This window comes from Panthera pardus, unplaced genomic scaffold, assembly GCF_024362965.1.
Source record: "Panthera pardus isolate Hobbes unplaced genomic scaffold, ASM2436296v1 HiC_scaffold_24, whole genome shotgun sequence".
NCBI classification, from domain to species: Eukaryota; Metazoa; Chordata; class Mammalia; order Carnivora; family Felidae; genus Panthera; species Panthera pardus.
Genome location: NW_026526810.1, coordinates 63740027 through 63760921, shown reverse-complemented (window position 1 = coordinate 63760921; position 20895 = coordinate 63740027). Strand labels below are relative to the sequence as shown.

The 20895-nt window shown below is 41.2% G+C and overlaps 1 protein-coding gene across 1 annotated transcript; it reads left to right on the top strand.

Annotated features, from left to right (window-relative positions):
- Positions 1-206: 206 nt before the first annotated feature.
- Positions 207-20550, top strand: TTC5 (tetratricopeptide repeat domain 5). The gene is made up of 10 exons (XM_019430609.2): positions 207-290; positions 4131-4263; positions 5463-5674; positions 6059-6209; positions 7971-8062; positions 11088-11144; positions 11980-12126; positions 12987-13201; positions 16684-16828; positions 19834-20550. Exons 1-10 carry the CDS (start codon positions 240-242, stop codon positions 19951-19953), a joined length of 1323 nt encoding a protein of 440 aa, XP_019286154.2. The 5' UTR covers positions 207-239; the 3' UTR covers positions 19954-20550.
- The last annotated feature ends 345 nt before the right edge of the window (positions 20551-20895 follow it).

The window sequence follows — 20895 nt, the reverse complement described above, 5'->3', positions numbered from 1 at the left end:
TGTTTTTTTCCCTGAAATCATAAATTACCATTGTGATTTGCCAAATTTATAATTTGTCCATTTTTTTTTAAATTAAAAATAACGTTTGGATACATGTAAAACCCAAACCAACCAGCTCCTCTACTCAGGTGCAGGTAAGCCTCCAGTGCCCTAGATGTCGCTCTGGCTCCACGATGAGGGTGGGCCTGAGTCTCTGTGGTTACAAAGTTGGGGGCGGAGAAGCCGAGGCTGGCTGGGAAATGATGGCTGATGAAGACGAGGAAGTCAAGCAGATCTTGCAGAAATTGCAGGTGGGAGTCATAGGTTAAAATCTATATGTGCTTTTGTTACTCGGGAAGAAGGGGGAGTCCAGTTTATATATTACCAGCGAATTACTTGGCGCATGCAGGACGCTGCATGTGTTAGTGAGGTTACTATAACAACTCCTGAGGGTTCGCCCGCTGGCGGAGAGGGGAGCCTCCCCTGTTACGGAAGGGGCGCAGCGGGGTGTTGGGACCTTCTGCTGCTGACCTGCGTGCACTCAACTTCACTCCTGTTTGGAAGAGGATTTGTTGCTCCTAAGTTTATTCTTGCGCTTCTAAATTTATTCTTCAGCGTTCTTACGGAGTTTTGTTTTGTTTTGTTTTGTTTTTCCGATTCACCCATAACAGATAGTATACACATGTATGTAGCAGATCTGCAGGAGCTATTATCATGTATTGTTTTCATTCCCACAAAGGCCATTTCTTTACTACTTCTCTGCTTTGAAATTGGCCATTTCTTTACTACTTACCTGCTTTGAAATTGGCAACAAGCACAGTAATAGCTTGCACCCCTTGTATCCTGGTTACTCCTCTCAGGACTGCACGGTTTTGATTCTTTTGCACACTTGCTATTCCAGTTTGGGGTCTGATGCAGAGGGTCCATACTCCACCCAGTTCACAGTTGACTGCAGTTGTGAGGAGGGCTAGTCTTTTGTACTTGGTAGGTATGAGCTAACTGGTTACTTGCTCTTTACCTTATTTCCATGACCCAGTATTTTCCTTAAAACTCAGAAACTCAGTTCTTTGTGTTCTAAGACAGCCTGAAATTTAAACATTAGACCTGTGACAGGTTATACCCTGACTAAAGTCTTGTAATGCAAAAAAAGTTTAAACATTGGTGGCATTTATTTGTTTCTTGAGCCTATTAAAATAACATTTTTTAGAGTGTGAGCTTTATTTTACTTCCAGTTGACTTGGATTAATTTATTTTCATTCCCTGCCGTGACTCACTGAAATCAGAGATTATCAATCCTGGCTCCATATTAGAGACGTTGTATATATGTATTTGCATACAAATAGAAAAAAGTCTGAAGAGGTATACTAAACAGTAGCTATCCCTGAGGTTGTTCGGGGTGATTATGAGGAATTTCTTACTTTGTATTTTTTACATGTACATACTTGAATTTTAGCACCTTACATATATTGATTTTTCCATGAGACAAAAAGTTATTAAAAATGTTCACTGCAGTGGGGCACCTGAGTGGCTTAGTTGGTTTAGTGACTGACTCTTGATTTTGGCTCAGGTCGTGATCTCACAGTTGGTGAGATCGAGCCCGGCGTTGAGCTCTGGGCTGACAGCACACATCCTGCTTGGGATTCTCTCTGTCTCCCTCTCTGTGCCCCTCCCCTGCTTGCATGTGCTCGCTCTCTCTCTCTCTCTCTCTCTCTCTCTCAAAATGAATAAATAAATATTAAAAAAGTGTTTACTGCAGCAAAACAAAACTAAACAATCTCATGCATATTTGCTTTCACAGCTAGAATGAGACAATGAGACCCTCTCTAATTAAAATTCCTAATTGGCAGCCATGCTGATTGCAGGACAAAAGGAATTGTATTGTAAGTTTTGCTGAGAACTGTCTTTTCCTGGGCTCATTTGTCGTAGATGGACTAAGCATGTATGCTGGGAGTACCTTGGGGTAGGTGGGCAGGAGTGGTGCAGGAATGGAATGGGGGGGAATGGAGTAGAGGAGAGGAAAAAGATAGTGATGTTACTATTTATGGGAATGGTGGTACATTTTGATTTCTGCCTAAAAAGGGAAAAAGGAATGTAATAAAAGGATATTTTTCAAAGTGTGTTTTATAGACCATTTTCATTTCAGCCATCTAAAGTGCTTGTTAATAGGTGATTTGAGTTCTGCGAAAACTTCTAAAACCAGAATCTGTGGGCTGTGTCCTGAAAATAGTGCACACAATAAAATTTGAAAAATATCGCTACTACAGAGGATACTGTCCATTCTCTTTGCTCTGGGTGGGGTTTTAAATTAAGTACAGCACATAACCTGTTGGTTAGAGACAGGGATGATTCATTAAACCATTAAGTCAACATTTTTTTTTAAAGTGTTTATTTATTTTTGAGAGAGAGCACAAGTGGGAGAGGGGCAGACAGAAGGGGACAGAGGATTCGAAGCACGCTCTGTGCTGACAGCAGAGAATCCAATATGGGGCTTGAACTCATGAACCATGAGATCATGACCTGAGCCAAAATCAGACACTTAACCAACTGAGCCACCCAGGCGCACCTCAGTCAACATTTTTAATGAGGGCCTATCATGTCCCAAATCCTGTTGTAGTGCTTATGTATAGTTCTGAACATGGGAGACAGGAGATTAAGACCCTCCCATCATGGAGCTTACATTCTAGTGGTGGAGACAGACATAGGCCACTTAATTTCAACTGATAAGTACAATGGGGAAAAATAAGAGTGTGATTTAACAGTGGGCAAAAGTGGAAGTGGTTACTTTAGTTTGGGGAGTCATGGAAAGCCTCTCTGAGAAGTTGATATTGAACTGAGATCTAAATGATGATGAAGAATGAGGCATGCAGAGATCTGGTGGAAGAATGTCCAGGCAGGGGGAACAACATGTATAAGGCTCCCAAGGTGGGACTGAGCTTGCTGAATCTGAAGAACTCCATGAAAGCCAATGTGGCTTGAGTATTGTAGAGGGGAGAGTGAGAAGTGAAGTTTGTAGCAGGGTGAGTAGTCTGAGGTCAGATCGTACAGTCTTCTCAGCTGTGGTTAGGAGTTCGATTTTATTGTACAGTGGAAAATTGAGAGTTTGTGAGATGATGTATATATTTGTAAAGTCATTTCAACTATAATGAGGAGAATAGGAGATAATAGAAACAAGATGACCAGGTAAGAAACTATTGCAATAGTTCAGGCAAGTAATGGTGCTGATTTAGCCCAGGATATTACTAGTGGGATGGAGATAGGTAGATGGATTTAGTTGTGGAGGTAGTTACGATGTGACAGATGTGTTGTGAATTGTGTTATATATTTCTGCTGCTGTTCATTTTCAGGAAAGAACAGGTAATGGAAAAGCTTTGGTGTCCCAGGAAGACTCAGAGACAGAGGTATTTAAAATAGGAAAGGGAACATTTACTTGGGAAGAATACAAGAGAGCCAGAAGGTGACTTGACAAAAACAAAACAGAACAAAACAAACAAACAAAAATAGGAGTATTTGAAGAAACAAAATCCTGGAAAAACACCAAGGTTCTCAAATTGGTCTGTTTGTTGTGGAAAACAGTGGCTCTCACATGTTTATCATATTCACAAAGGTCATATATTTTCAGATACCAGCATAGGAAAAATCAGAGATCAGGTTATTTTTGTCAGGAAGCCCAGTTTTCAGGGGAAATTTCAAAGTTTTATACTCTGGAGGCCAGTCCCATATTGGATTATGTTATTAACTTTTTGTTTTATCTCAAGTTGCAAAGTGTTTCCCTCCTCTTGACTATGGTATATGAAGTGCTTAGCCATACTGGAAGCCCTGCTGGGGCTGGGAGAGAGACAGCTGTCATCATGGTGCACAGACTGGCACGGAACTTCACCAGAGTGGTCCTGGGACAGTGGCTACTTTTCTTCATGACCTGTGCATTTTGGTGGACCTGTCCGCCTGCCTCTTGTGTCATTCCTAGTGAGATAGAGAATCAATAATTCTAGCCCCCAACTGGTATGGCCAGCCAGTCTCAAATTTCCTTGTCTGCCGTTCGCTCTTCTTTTCCACAGAAATCTTGAGTAAAAGGTGAAAGATTTACACGATCTAAAGAGAAACCAGAGCATGGTGTTCTCTCCTCTTAATGGTACCCTTTTTACACTTCCTAGGAACTGGTGGATCAGCTCTATTTGTTTCGAGAGTGCTATTTCGAGACACATGGTGTGGAGGATGCTGGAAGGAAGCAACAGGATGTGCGGGAAGAGATGGAGAAGACCCTGCAGCAGATGGAGGAAGTAGTGGGTACGAGTTGCAAAAGAGCATGGAGCCCCCGGCGGGAGGCTAACTAACGTGCGGCAGAGTTTTGCTCCCTCTCTGTAAACTCTGCTATATTGTTTGTGGCTGTTGCAGGATGGTACAACAGAATATTTCTTCTTTTTTAAAAAAAATTTTTTTTCAAAAATTTTTTTTTTTTTGAGAGAAAGAGCAAGCGAGCAAGCAGGTGAGGGGCAGAGAGAGGGGGAGACACAGAATCTGAAGCAGGCTCCAGGCTCTGAGCTGTCAGCACAGAGCCCAACGCGGGGCTCAAACCCATGAACTATGAGATCATGACCTGAGCCGAAGTTGGATGCTTAACCGACTGAGCCACCCAGGCGCCCCAACGGAATATTTCTTCTAAGGGCCACTGTGTAGGATGGCAGCCTACCGGTCCTCTAGACAGTGTTTTCCAAAGTTTGATTATAGCGAATGCCATGAAATAAAAGAACATATTTTTTTCTGAGACTGTTCTTCTTAATTGACCTTTCTGCTTCTAATTTTTTTTACTTCCAAATTTTTTATATAATGATCATGCCATTATCTTTCTAAATATTTCTTCCTGCATTTAGTCTTATCCTTTTGTTTGCCTCTTTGCTCAAGTGTATTCAAAGATTCCTGCTGCTGACTGGTTAAAGTCTCAGCACCTTAATTTGGTATGAATTAAAATGGTATTCAAGTCTCTATTGTCTGACCAGTTCTGTTGTTTGTTTTCTTCTACTCTTCTCTCTGCCTACTTACTTACAGAGGAACTTTCTGTTTCTTTTGGGTTGGACTATCAATTCTTCCTTGAACATGCTACAGGGGTTTCTGCCTCTCTGTCTTGGTTGACATAGTTTTCTCCTTTTCACTTTTTAAAGCTCATTCATTGGGATATGCCATATGCCCCTTTTCATTGTTGTTTTAATTTTCCACGTATATGCTTTGTTCTCTCTATCGGCTCTCTACCAGAGGGGCAATAAGCCCCTCCAGGGTAGGGATAATGCTTTCTTTGTTACCCCATTACCTAATACAGTACTCTGCATATGGTAGGCTTTCAATAAGTGGTTTGTTCATACAGATTTTCTTCAACTGTTTCATTCCTAGGGCTGACCTGAGGTTATTTCTTGAGAGAAAGTGTCCTCGTCTTATCTGTAAGATTGCCTCAGTTTTTCCAATTGCCTTTATCTTTTTCCCCTTCCACCTAGGTTCTGCCCAGGGCAAGGCCCAGGTTCTGATGCTGACTGGGAAGGCACTGAATGTGACTCCTGACTATAGCCCTAAGGCTGAGGAACTTCTGTCCAAGGCTGTGAAGCTGGAGCCCAAGCTGGTGGAAGCCTGGAACCAGCTGGGTGAGGTGTACTGGAAAAAAGGGGATATTGCGTCTGCCCACACCTGCTTCTCTGGAGCCCTCACCCATGTGAGCCTTCTGTTATACTCTTGGAAAACACAGATGGGAAAGATGAGATTCTTTTGGTTCTATGAATTTCCCTAGGATATGAATACCAGAATAGAACTATACTGGAACTAGGAGAATGAAATCAGAGGGGAGGGAGAGTCGGAGCAGACCTGGATGAGGAAAATAGGGCCAGGGGACTGAGAAAGGAAGAAGATGATGGGATCAGGTTCAGGGATAGATGAGAGGTGAAGAAAGATTAACAACCAAGTTGATCCTTGTAGATAGGGGTCTAAGATATAGATGGCAGTAAGAATTAAGATGAAAAATTAGATTTAGAAGATTAAGATGCATAAGAAAGGGGAAATAGAATCAGGAAGGGTGAGTATGTGTCTTCTCCATTTGCAGTGCAAGAACAAAGTCTCCCTTCAAAACCTGTCCATGGTGCTTCGCCAGCTGCGGACTGACACTGGAGATGAACATTCTCGTCATGTAATGGACAGTGTCCGACAGGCTAAGTTGGCCGTGCAGATGGATGTCCATGATGGCCGTTCCTGGTGTGAGTGCTCTCAAAAGAAAAAGGTCTCCAAGTTTCTAGAGCAGTGGTTCTCAGTATGGCTACACTCCACAATCATCTGGAGCCCAACCGTTGAGTCTGGTTCTAAGTGTCTTTGTTTTGAAGAAGCCGGAAAGGTATTTTAATGAGCCACTATTCTAGGAACTCTTGGATCGTTTCATCTAAGAGAAGACACTTACTTGCACATAAGCAAGGCAGGACTTTTGTGCAGTCTGTTCAAGTTTCTCCTTTGGGTCTATGTTTGCCTCTTTATCCTAGTGGAATTTGGGGTATACTAAATATAGTGTTATCACTGGATTTTGTCAGATGTGGGACCTTTCAAATAGACCCTTGAGGGTGACCAGAATAAGTTATATCTTGAACCTGGGCTCTGAGATGATTCATCACTATGTATCTCAGTTTTTTCTCTGCTTAGGAGGGGCAGGATGGCTGGAGTGGGCTGGAAGTGGGTGTTTCGCCTCTCCTAGGTACAAGGATAGAGCCAGGTGGATATTTTCCTTCCTCAGATCAGTTAGGCTCTGGTTAGATAGTTTCTGCCAAGGGCAGACCTTGTTAAGAACAGGGATCTCTGGTGTAGTTCAGAACAGTTCTTTCTCCCCTTCCCCTTGCTGGAAGTATGAGGGGATTTTTCTCTGATACTTGCTGTGGGAATCTGGCTGGTTGAAGCTTCTGGAGGTAAATCTCACAGTATTGTGGGGGCCTCCTTATGACCTGGACCTGTCATAGACTCTTAAGTCTGAAGTTCTTTCTTGTCTGGCGAGAAAATGGGACGCAGGATTAAAAGTGAGAGATGGCTAATGTCTGGGAAAAGACAACCTGGTATAAGGGTCTTTGCCCCGTTTTTTTTATTAGGATCAGAAGGCTTACAAACATGGTGATGGACGTGCACAAAGAGACAGTCTGTGTGTGAACATTAACTCATGGACGTGAGGGAAAGGGGGTCTTGAAGATATTCGGGGTTAGGGGTTTGGGTTAATACAAAACAAAATCCCGGCACCAAGTGGAAGGTTGTATACAGCAGACAGGGGGCACCACCTCTGTTTATCTTAGGTAGCCTAGGGGATGAGACAGATAGAGCAAGTAACCTCAGGGTTAACAAGGCACCTTTTTCTTTTGCTAATCAGCTCCGCTCTGGGCAGCTTCACCCACAGGCAGGCAGCAGTCTATAGCCCTAGTTACCTGTTTACCTAACTTGATCCTTCCCTCCTGTGAAAGCAGCTTTCTGCTGTAGTGCTAAATTGGGGGGCGCTTCTGCCCTGAATATCTAATCTTGGTTATTTCATATACCTGTGTTCTGTATTGGGGCCTTCGTCCCGCCCTCTCTATACTTATTTATCTAATCTTGTTTACCCAAACTTGGCTGTGAACATCCTATGGCTTTGTAATTCGTTAAGCCTTGTTAACCCATTGGTGTAAGCCCGGGGAATTTCTAAGTTTATTGCCCCACAGGGACCCCTGGAGTTTCTTGCTCCCAGACTTGTCCACGCTGAACCTCCAGCACTTTGTCAGTTACAGTTCAGGTGTGCCTACCTCAGCACCGGGTCCTGCAGCTCGTGAGTGTCTGCCCTGGTCACTCCCTGTGTTCGCCTGACTCTCTCCAGTTTTAGGGGCAGTGGTTTGCCCTGTGTCATTCCCTGTCTTCTGGATCCAAGAAGAGTTGAGGATTTTTCAGTCTGTCAGGATGGAGTGGTAACTTCCAAGCCCCTTACACAAGGAGCCGGAAACCCTTTGTTTCTCTTTCAGATATTCTGGGGAATGCATATCTTTCTCTTTACTTCAATACTGGCCAGAACCCTAAGATCTCCCAGCAAGCCCTCAGTGCCTATGCCCAAGCAGTAAGTATTTATGGTCACCCCGGCCAGATGAATAAAGGTAGGAACAGCAGTTTCCATGTGGCTCTTTAGCAAGCAGCATGGGTGGTCATTAGTGGCGTTCAGTGTGTGTGGTTTTGCAAAGCTGTGTATGCAGGGGTGACTTATTTCTTCTTAATTTTTTTTTAAGTTTGTTTTTATTTATTTTGAGAGAGAGATAGAGAGCAAACAGGGGAGGGGCAGAGAGAGAGGGAGAGTGAGAGAATCCCAAGCAAAGCTCCATGCTATCAGCACAGAGCCCCCCATTGTGGGGCTCAAATTCACGAACCAGAAGATCATGACCTGAGCCAAAATCAAGAGTCAGACACTCAACTGACTGAGCCACCCAGGCACCCCTATACCTTCTTATAACTTGAGTATTAGCAACAGCCTGCAAGGGTGCCTCACTGCTAGACAGCTCTTTGAACTATCCAGGTTTCCTGTAGGCATGTATAACCAATCGCAGAGCCCATCCCAACATGTTCATCTTTTGTAGTGGGGAAAAAGTCTATATTAAAATAATGCTTATTGGGGCGCCTGGGGGGCCCAGTTGGTTAAACATCCAACTTTGACTCAGGTCATTATCTCCCCACTTGTGGGTTTGAGCCCTGTGTCGGGCTCTGTACCTAACGACAGCTCAGAGCCTGGAGCCTGCTTCAGATTCTGTGTCTCCCTCTCTCTGCACCTCCTCCACTTGCACTCTGTTTCTTTCTATCTCAAAAATAAACAAACATTAAAAAAATTTAAAGTAAGGCTTATTAATATTTGTGTACATTTTTAAAGAAAAATGAAAGCACTAATACTTACGTATAAATTAAGTGCTCTCCCTAGATTAACCATGAGATACTGTGGCTCTGGATTTCCCACAGGCTACAATAGAAAACAGCATATACCCCATTCTGCAGTCATTTCCTTGGGATTAATCCACTGGAGTTCCTGCTTTGCTTAGGCTTTCAGGCTGTTTTTATATCAATAGCCACTTACATGGGGGTTTCCTTCAGGCGTGAGAGTCTGGCCACTTATTATTAGATGCTTCACATTGGCCTTCTGACCACTTTTGATTTAGGCCTCCTATACACTTTTCTTTCTTTTTTTTTTTTTTTGCTTTCTTGCTTCTCTTGACATAGACCTTTGCTTTTTAATTTACCATTACTTACTTTGTTCTGTGTGGCAGAATAAAGAATGCACCTACCTTATATTCATGTTTGTAGTTTAGGGACTGGCCTTTTTTCAATCAGGGAGCTTTAAGGCAGAGGAATTATATTTTAGTCTTATTTCTTACTTTGGTGAGTGTTTACATTTTAAAAAATAATAATAGTATAGTTTTAAAAAATTTTATATTTGGCTTCTGCTAAATTGTTGCTTTTAACTCTTAATGTTGTTACCCAACCATAGACATATTTGAGCCAACCATTTAAACAATTAAAAAAAAAATTTTTTTTAGTGTTTATTTATTTTTGAGAGAGACAGAGAGACAGAGTATGAGTGGGAGAGGGGCAGAGAGAGAGGGAGACACAGAATCTGAAGCAGGCTCCAGGCTCCGAGCTGTCAGCACAGAGCCCATGTGGGGCTTAAACTCACGAACTGCAAGATCATGACCTGAGCTGAAGTCAGACACTTAACCAACTGAGCCACCCAGGCACACCCAACCATTTAAACAATTTTAATTCATGTGTTTGTACTTTTGTAATGTGCTAGGCAATGAACATAATTAGAAAAATACAACGAATATAGCCAGGAACATAGCAGTTTCTTCACAGCACATCTGTTTACACTTGCATGTGGTTTCTGGCCATCAACGTATGTATGTTTGTATGTATTCATTTCTTCATTCATTCTTTTTTTTTATCATTTTTTTTCTTTTAATTTTTTTAAATTCAAGTTAGTTAACATACAGTGTAGTATTGGTTTCAGGAATAGAGCCCAATGATTCTTCACTTACATATAACACCCAGTACTCATCCCAACAAGTGCCCTCCTTAATGCCCATCACCCATTTAGCCCATCCCTATACTCACCTCCCTTACAGCAACCCTAAGTTTGTTCTCTGTATTTAAAGGTCTCTTATGGTTTGCCTCCCTCTCTATTTTTATCTTGTTTTTGGTTCCCTTCCCCTATGTTCATCTGTTTTGTTTCTTAAATTCCACATATGAGTGAAATCATATGAGATCTTTCTTTGACTTATTTCACTTAGCATAATACACTCTAGTTCTATCCACATTGTTGCAAATGGCAAGATTTCATTCTTTTTGATCACTGAGTAGTATCCCATTATGTATATATACACCACATCTTAATCATTTGGACATTTGGGCTCTTTCCATAATTTCTGGCCATCTATTTAAATTAGAGAATCAGAATTTGACTTTCTTTTTTTTCTTAATAATTTTTAAAAAAATGTTTATTTTTGAAAGAGAGAGAGAGTGAGTGAGTGTGTGAGCAGGGGAGGGGCAAAGAGAGGGGTCAGAAGATCCAAAACCAGCTCTGTGGTGACAGCAGATAGCCCAGTGCAGGGGCTCGAACCCATGAATTGTGAGATTAAGACCTGAGCTGAAGTTGGATGCCCAACCGACTGAGCTACCCAGGCGCCCCCAGAATTTGACTTTCAATGGATGCTTTAAGGGGGCTTGAATGTAGAAACATGATTCTGCCAGTATTTGGAGCTGGGCTTGTGGGCAGAGGAAATGCTTTAAATAAGTGAAATTTCTTTTCTAGGCTTTCCTCATTTATACCATTATCTCACTATTAAAAATTTTTTTTATCAGAATGCTTTTACACATTTATTTTATCTGTATACTACTGCATGGATAAATTATAATCATATTTTAATATTTCATGTACACATAAAAACCTCATTGAGGTGTCAGGGACTGAGTAATATACCACTCAAGCAGTTACTCTATAAAAAGGTGGGTGTAGGTAACATTTTGACAAGGAAGAGGTCTAGGGCATGTTGACCATCCTTAAGAGTGAGATAGGATCCACTGATTGTCTTTCTCTCTCACTGTAGGAGAAAGTTGACAGGATGGCTTGCAGCAATCCTGATCTTCATCTGAACAGGGCAACGGTAAGACGAGTGGGGTAGTGATCACCTGAGTCAAAACAGTGACATCTGGGTCTTAGCCTGGGAAGATAACTGGATATTCACAGGGACAGGTTGAGTACAAACTTTGAGAAGAGAGCCAAATTGTTTCCAGGAAGAGCTGGCTCAGTTTGACCTCAGTGTCTGATGGAGTGTCTGGTGGGAAAGGAGAAGGGTCCAAGGCGGTGGGAGGGGTACATAGAGGATGGGAGGACAGTTTAGAAGACTTTTCTGAAATGTTCATTATAAGTATACAAATAGAATGACTCACTATCTGCAGCTTAGCTGTTTTAGAATTTGGAAGTTTGCTTCTTTGAAGGGATGCCATCTTTGGGGTTCGTGATCACCTTAGCCAGGATAAAGGACGTAAAGCATTGCTGTTTATTCAGATTATTCATTGTAGAGCAGGAGAACAACTGGCAGAAGGGAAACAGTTTCTTTCTTTCTTTCTTTCTTTCTTTCTTTCTTTCTTTCTTTCTTTCGTTCTTTCTTTCTTTCTTTCGTTCTTTCTTTCTTTCTTTCTTTCTTATTTATTTTTGAGAGAGTGAGAGCCAGGGAGGGGCAGAGAGTGAGAGAGGGAGACAAAGGATCCAAAGCAGGCTCTGCACTGACAGCAGAGAGCCCGATGTGGGGCTCAAACCCATGAACTGTGAGATCATGACCTGAGCCAAATTTGGATGCTTAATCAACTGAGCCACCCAGGCGCCCCGGAAACAGTTTATTTCCGTAGATTGCTAGTGCATTGTGCCATTACTCCCCTCGGTGTAGTTTGTGTTAAATATACATATAATTGGGAGGTTTTTGGTTACCTCTTGTGCAGTTACATAAATACGAAGAGAATTATGGGGAGGCCCTGGAGGGCTTCTCTCGGGCTGCAGCACTGGATCCTGCATGGCCAGAGCCCCGGCAACGAGAGCAACAACTTCTGGAATTCCTGAATAGATTAACCAGTCTCCTTGAGAGCAAGGTAAAGTGGTCAAAAGGCCAAATCGTACTTTTATCCTCCTGACCCTGTGGATCAAATAAAATAAGAAAAGACTAGGCTTCAGTAGTAGTGACGCTACCTGTAGAAGTGGGTAGGTGGGAGTAGGAATAGGTTTGCAAAGAGAGCAGACTAGCTTCCAGCTTCTTATCTATTTTTCCTTTTTTGTAAATTAAAAAAAAATTTTTTTAAGTTTCTAAAAAAATATTTTTTTAAGTATTTATTTTTGAGGGAGAGAGACAGAGACAGAGTGTGAACAGGGGAGAGGCAGAGAGAGAGAGGGAGACACAGAATCCGAAGCAGGTTCCAGGCTTTGAGCTGTCAGCGCAGCTGACTTGGGGCTTGAACCCACAAACCTGTGGGATCCTGACCTGAGCCGAAGTGGATGCTTAACTGACTGAGCCACCCAGGTGCCCCATCCTTTTTTTTTTTTTTTTTTTAATTTAAGCCCAAGTTAGTTAACATATAGTGTAATAATGATTTTAGGAATAGGATTTAGTGCTTCATCACTTACATATAATAACCAGTGCTCATCCTAACAAGTGCCCTCCTTGATGCCCATCACCTACTTAGCCCATCACCCACCTCCCTGCCATCAACCTTCAGTTTGTTCTCTGTATTTAAGAGTCTCTTATGGTTTGTCTCCCTCTCTGTTTTTCTTATTCTTGGTTCCCTTCCCCTGTGTTCATCTGTTTTGTTTCTTAAAATCCATATATCAGTGAAATCATATGGTCTTTCTCTGATGGACTAATTCTGCTTAGCGTAATATACTCTAGTTCCATCTATGTTGTTGCAAATGGCAAGATTTCATTCTTTTCGATTTTTTTTTTTTTTTTTTTTTGCAGGGAAAGGTGAAGACCAAAAAGTTGCAGAGCATGCTGGGAAGCTTGCGCCCAGCCCATCTAGGCCCTTGTGGTGATGGGCGCTACCAGTCAGCCTCTGGGCAGAAGTTGACCCTGGAGCTCAAGCCCCTGAGTGCACTACAACCCGGTGTGAACAGTGGTGCTGTGGTCCTAGGAAAGGTGGTATTCAGCCTCACCACAGAGGAGAAAGTCCCCTTGTGAGTTTGTTTTCCCTTTCCTCTTTTTCATTCTTTTGAATTGGTCTCACTTGGCCTTTCTTTGACATTTGAGGACATTGTTTGTGGTCACAGATTAGTGAGTTCTGCTTCCCTCTGTGACTGTCTCATGAGCAGGTATAGTTGAGGTGTATCTAACAGTCTCTCTGTAGATTCTGTCATCACCCATTTTTTTCTCTGAGCTTGGTGCTCTGTGGATTCCTACATCCATAGCTGAAATTGAACTGCTGTGTTTTTTAGAAGACAGAAGGAAACCTTGAAATTCTCTTGCCTCTTTGTGTTTTCATGATCATAGAAGTTAAAGGAGGAAAAATTTTCAGTCCTGTTTGGACTTAGGTATGACTAGGCAGTTCCGAAAGGTTAGCTTTGAGTTAGAATTTAAGGCCTGATGGGGATATTGTCTCAGATATTATTTAACAAATATTTATTGAGCATCTGGTATACATGTGGTAGGGAGTGAAATGTAAAGGATCCAAGTGAAGGTGCTTACAGTCTAGTAGAGGATATGAGTTAAGAACATTCACCTAGAAAAAAAAATGTTCTTTAAGGTTTAATTTTTTTAAGTTCTCTCTGCACACAGCACAGGGCTCGAACTCATAACCCTGAGATCATGAGTTGCATGCTCTACTGACTGAGCCAGCCAGGCACCCCTTACTTAGAAGATTTAAAAATTTTTTTTTTTTTTCAACGTTTTTTATTTATTTTTGGGACAGAGAGAGACAGAGCATGAACGGGGGAGGGGCAGAGAGAGAGGGAGACACAGAATCGGAAACAGGCTCCAGGCTCCGAGCCATCAGCCCAGAGCCTGACGCGGGGCTCGAACTCACGGACCGCGAGATCGTGACCTGGCTGAAGTCGGACGCTTAACCGACTGCGCCACCCAGGCGCCCCGAAGATTTTACTTAGAAGATTTTTAAGCCTTGAAAAATTAGGGTTTAGTCTGTGCCATCAGTCCTTGGTCCTTCACTCACTTCCTAATCCCTTGTCGACTGGTTTCCTTTTTCTGTTTTCTACTGGATTTGTTTTTTTCTAGCCTCACCAGTGTCTGGTCCAGTGGCTTCCACTATGTGGTTCCACAACACTGTCTTATCTCTCACTGTTTATTCCCTTTCATATCCCTTCTGCTTCATCCAAACTGAAACACTTCCCATAATATGCCCGAGTTTTCTCCATGGTGTTTTCTAGAGACATATGGGTTGAAGAGCAAGAAGATGGATGAGAAAAGTTTTGTTAACTAGAGCAGACCCTAGAGCTAAGAGGAATGAGAAGGAAATTCAGACAAAGGTGGATTTTAGGGGGCCTTGAGAACAAATATTTTGTCACTCCTTGGTTTCTCTTTTTCTTAACTTCTAAATGTTAAGTTCCAGGAGGACTCTCTTTTCTCTCTTTACCAGGATGGCAAATAGGTGCTAACTTTTATCACTTGGCAGCAGCTGCCCAAGTTACTGTGTAGAAGGATTCTGAGGCTTTGATTGGATTCACCAGGAGAATGTTGGGCTTGATTGCAGGTTGGCTGTGAATTCAGATGTGTCAAGTGATGGCATGTGTACCAGTTCTTCACCATCTCATTTATAGATCATCTCTTTTGGTGATGTCATATAAGCCCAAGGCTTTGGCTGCCTTCACCATACTCACAGGTGGATCTCCAGCCCAGGCCTCATTTCCAAGTTTTGGATTCGTATATCCAACTGCCTCTGGGCTCCAATCAGAAATCTCTAACTCAGTAGGTTCAAAATTACTCACTTCCTCTTTCTCTCTAAACTGTTTCTCCTCCCTGCATTCCTTGTCAATCTGTGGTACCACTTCTACTCAGTCTCTTAAGACTTCTAGAAGTTGTTCTAGAATTCTCCATTCTCCTGCATTGTGGTGCTCACCACGTCCATACATTTGTTTTGGGTTTTTTGGTCCCTACCTTTCTATCTATACTGACTTAATATAGCTCCTTATTGCTTCTCCAGACACATCTTCTGACTCCTTGTTTTCCTCCAGTGTTCCACAGTGCAGAGAAATATTTCCCAGATGCAAAACCGACCATCGCCATTTCTTATCTAAAATCCCTTACTGCTGCTGTGGTACTTTTAGGATAAAGTTTGAACTCCTTAGATTGGCTTAGCATGCAAAAACCCTTCATAATTTACTCCTTGTCTGTCACTTTCCCACTTGTGCCTTTTGTTACTATCATGGGATTATTTTGTGGGTTTCAGAACAGCTATTTTTATGCCTCTGTGCCTTTACACACTGTTTCTGTGTCTGTCTGGGTAATCCTTTTACTGCTTCTTGATATAGATAACATTTTCCCCCCAACATTTATTATAAAAATTTTCAAACACAGCAAAATTGAAAGAATTTTACAGTGAGTATCTGTGTACCCAACCACCTGTATTCTTCTACTATTTTACTATACTTGGTGTATCACATGTCTATTTATCTGCTTATTTATCCATTGATCCATCTTATTTTGGTACATTTAGAGTAAATTGTAGAGATCTATATACTTTCCTCTGAATACTCCAGCGTATAGTCATTAACTAGAGTTTGGTGTTTTGTTTTGTTTTTTACAGTTTTCTTCTTTTTATGTAAAAATTTACGTAGAGTGAAGTATACAAATCTTAGTGTACATTTGCTGAGTTTTGACTAACACGTACAGCTTTGTAACCCAAACACCTGTCAAGATAGAGAACAATAATTACCAGCACCTCGGAAAGTTTTCTCATGTTCCCTCCCAGTCAGTCCCTGTTCTCATTCCCTCAGAGGTTCTTTATTTCTACTGAGGAGTAGTTTTCCTTTTTTAACCCAGATAATTTTTCATCCTTTACAATTCAGTTTGAGGGTCTCCTCCTCAAGGAAATCTTCCCTGCCTTCTAGTTTTGAACATTTCTCCTCTGGGTTCCCACTGTCCAATCTTTGGCCTCACTGAACTCATCACAAGGGAAAAACTATTCTGGCACCTGTCACATTTGTCCCGTAAGTGATGGTTTAACTGTCTGACTCCTGCTTGACTGTAAACTCACTCATAGCTGGATTAGTGTCTTATTGCTAAGCACAAAGCTTGACGCATAAGAGGTATTCAGGGAAAGTTTGTGGAACTGAATTAAATTGACAGTGATGGTGGTTAGAGAGTTGGAAGGTTGTGATGGTTAAATTGATAGACCAGGAATAATGTCACAGCTGCAACATTTTGAGCTGGTTCATTATTATTTGTTGAATGGTCTCAGTGTGCAGATGTCTCAAGTTCTTGGTCAAGTGACAGACTGATGAGTCCTGTGCATATGCTTTAAAGATATTACATATGTAAGACAAATGAGGACTCAGATGGTAGATGATGGTACCTGTCTTAAGTTTTCTAAGTAACTAACTGAGAAAGCATTTGTTAATTTTGCTGGTATTCTAAAACCACTGTTTTTGCTCTTCTTTCCTGCCTGCTTTCCTCCCCACCCTTCCCTTAACCTGTCTTAACCTGGCAGTACATTTGGCCTGGTAGATTCAGATGGACCTTGCTGTGCAGTGATGGTGTATAATATGGTACAGAGTTGGGGAGTGCTCATTGGGGACTCCGTAGCCATTCCTGAGCCCAATCTTCGGCTTCACCGAATTCAGCACAAAGGAAAAGTGAGTGATGGCCAGGATTTTTTCCCAGCTTATAGGCTCTGAAAGTGGGACCAAGTTTATCTCTTTTAATAAATACGTAAGGTAATGCATATATATATATATATATATATATATATATATATATATATATATATGTATATATATGTATATGTATATATGTGTGTGTGTGTGTATGTGATATACACACATATTTCCATATATGATGTATATACTTTTTTTACTAAAAAGGGAACCTATTGGTAAACAAGAATTTAAAAAATGGACTGGACAGAGAAAAATACTGTATGATAACACTTATATATGGAATTTAAAAAACTGAACTCATGAAAACAATAGAATAGTGGTTACCAGTGGCTGGGGTTGTGGTGGGCAAATTGGGGTGATGTTGTTTAAGGGTACAGACTTGGAACTAGTAGGTAAATAAATCCTGGAGAGCTAATGCACAGCACAGTGATTACAGACAACAGTATGGTATTATATACTTCAAAGTTGCTAAGAGACCAAATCTTAATTGTTCCCACAACAAAAAAGCAGTGGTAACTGTATGACATGATGGGGTGTTACCTAACACCATGGTGGTCATATTCCAATATATAAATGTATTAAATAAACATGTTTACACCTTAAACTTATACATGTTAGATGTCAATTATTTCTATAAAAAAATTTTTTTTTTTTTTCAACGTTTTTTATTTATTTTTGGGACAGAGAGAGACAGAGCATGAACGGGGGAGGGGCAGAGAGAGAGGGAGACACAGAATCGGAAATAGGCTCCAGGCTCCGAGCCATCAGCCCAGAGCCTGACGCGGGGCTCGAACTCACGGACCGCGAGATCGTGACCTGGCTGAAGTCGGACGCTTAACCGACTGCGCCACCCAGGCGCCCCTATAAAAAATTTTTTTAAAAATGGACTGAAATATTATCACTCAGATATTAGTTTCTTATATATACCTACAGTCTTTTTTCATAAATATGTATATATACATATATACATTTATAAACATATTTATAATTATATATTTATATATATTATTTATAGTATATACATATATGTATGCGTATATATATACATTCATATGTATATTTTTAATGAGTGGAATATTATATGCAATGTTTGTGAACATTTCCTGCAGTTTAACATATTCTAACAGCATTGTTTTGAATTGACACACAAAGGTGGTGATGAAGATGATGATGACAGTTAACATTTCCTTAACACCTTAACTGACTGCTAGGTGCTGGGTTAAGAGGTTTATTGCCTATACTGGCTCATGTAATAAACACAGAAATCTTCTAAGAGTAGCAGTTTTACCACTTTTTCACCATTTAGATCAGGGGTTGGCAAACTGGCCTATTGATCAAATCTGACTCCCTGACTGTTTTGTATAGTCTGTGATATAAGAATAGTTTCTATATTTTTATTTATCTGTTTTTTTTTATGTTTATTTATTTTTGAGAGAGTGAGAGACAGAGCACAAGCAGGGGAGGGGCAGAGAGAGAGGGAGACAGAAATTTGAAGCAGGCTCCAGGTTCTGAGCTGTCAGCACAGAGCCCGATGTGGGTCTTGAACTCATGAACTGCAAGATCATGACCTGAGCCAAAGTCAGATGCTTAACTAACTGATGCACCCAGGCTCCCCAGTTTCTATATTTTTAAATGAAAAAATTGAAAGAAGAATAATAACTGGTGATACATGAAAATTATAGGGAATTCAAATTTCAGTGTCCAAAAAGTTAATTTGTTTGGGAACAGAGCCACACTTATTTGTTTACTCTTGTCTGTGGTTGCTTTTTGCACTATGGGGTCAGAGTTGAATACTTCTTCTGTGACAGAGACCATATGACCCACAAAGCCTAAATTAATTATTATTTGGCCCTCTACAGAAAAAATTTACTTCTCTCAGATCTAGATTATTTTTAATTTTTCCCAATTATAAAGACACTGTAGTAAAAAAATTTCATATCTGCCTATATCCATGATTATTTACTTAAGTGAATTTCTAAGGTAGAATTCTGGTTCCAGAAGGTATGCAGAATTCTAAGACTTTTGATTCATATTGTCAAGTTATTTTTTGGAATGTTGGACTAGTTAATACCAACAGCAGATGTAATTGCTTCTTTGTAGTTTTCTTTTCAAGTCTGGGTAGAAACCTTTGAAAAATTAAATGCTGATTTTACATGAAAAAATACAGCATCAGTATTGTTTCGCTTTGGTTTCTTGATTATTGGTGAGGTTGGACATTTTATCAAGTTTATTGGCTGTTTATATTCCTTTTATAAATTGCCATTTTTTTGTCATTGCCCATATTCCTGTTAGGATATTTAAAAAATTGACTTATGAGAACTGTTTAATTCACGTCTTCACTTTGACTTAAAAGCGCCTCCTTCACAACTCCCAGTGGGACAATAGTTTTTGGATGAAGATGTTTTAACAACATGTTTTATGGTCTAAAGTACATTTGAACTGGTAAAGTGGGCTGTCTTTTCTGTTATTATTGGAATGTCTAAACAACACATTCTGTTTCTTCCCCCTGATAGGGAGGAAGAAGGGAGAATTAACTTGAATTTATCTTTGGCAAGTTAATTTAGGGCCTTACAAACACTGGGACTAAGAGTTTCTCAGGCTTCTCGCCGGTGGCCGTGTGTGTCTGGTTTTCATTGTCAAAAGACACTGGGACGGGCAGATTCTGTGAAGGCTGGTGGTACCCTCTAGTTAGGCAGCAGTGGCACCTGTCATTTTTCAGAGATTTGCTCCATTCTTGTGGTGAAACTACTGGCATCTTACCTACCCAGACTGTCCTTCTGAAGATTGAAAACTTGGGGAAAATTATATCCCCTTTGTTAGGGGATATATAAAAATAAACTCAGCTTTATTTATTTGACGTGAGACGAAGGGAAGGAGCGTATATACTGAGGGGATAGGAAGAGGGAGAAAGTCACAGATGTGTATCCCTGTGCTTCCACCTTAGGATCTGTAATGAACCTCTGTCTGTCTGTCTTTTCTAGGACTATTCCTTTTGCAGTATTCGTGTGGAGACACCCCTCCTGCTGGTGGTGAATGGGAAGCCCCAGGGCTCCAGCAGTCAGGCCGCTGCCACAGTGGCGTCACGGCCACAGTGCGAATGACCGTCCTTGACTTGTATGCTGAAGAAGGAGCGGAGGCGAGAGGATAAGCTCAAGAACCTCAGCAGCTGGGCCAGCTCCACCCAGTGACTCAGCCAGGAAGGGGGGATGTTGTAGATGATGACTTTCCCTTCCCCTGCCCTGTAGGACACTTTGTGTCTCGTCTTTCTCTCCTGTTCACATGTTCAGGTTCTCTGTGGCCACACACTTCCCTGGTGTAATCTGTCCTGCCTCTTTCATCGCTCTTCTGTGTTTTAGGCAAAGAGCATGGAGTTGGTAGAAGTGTTGGCATCTTGCCGTGGGACGGAGTCCCCACGGCTTTCGTTCTTGCCTCCTTCCTGAGCCTCATGTGTATATATCATTGCAGTATTTATTGCTAAGGGAGGGGGCTTGGTTTTTTAATGGCTTGTTTTTTTTGCAACTTTTATTTTATTTTTAAACATTAGGTCCTTCCCCTTCTTTGGGGCTGGAACAGAATTAAATTTGTTTGGAGAAAAAATACTGTATAGTTTGGCTTCATTCTCTTCAAGCTTAGATTTTGGTTTTAGGATCACTTCAATCCATTGTTGTAATCCTCCCCCCTCCACCTTTTTTTTCTTTACACTAAATAGTTTATTTCTCTTCCAGTTAAAAGATTTCTGGGAACAGGTATCCCAAGGCAGGAATGGCAACTCCACAAAAAGTCACTGGGAAGCAGCTTCCAACCATTTTCCCATTCTGTCATCCTTGGGGGTGGCCCTCGTGGTGCAAGATGGCAGCAATATTATTCGAATAGTGTTATTAGGCTGAAAGACCAGAGAGTGCCAGATACTCCGTTTCTTTAGATTCTAGTGATACATTTTGTAATAGTTTCTCTTAATACCCTTGAGGAAAATGGGAAAATGTGAAGGAGGATTAATAGCTAACTGATGGCTGTAACCAGAGAGTACATTAATGGATACAGAT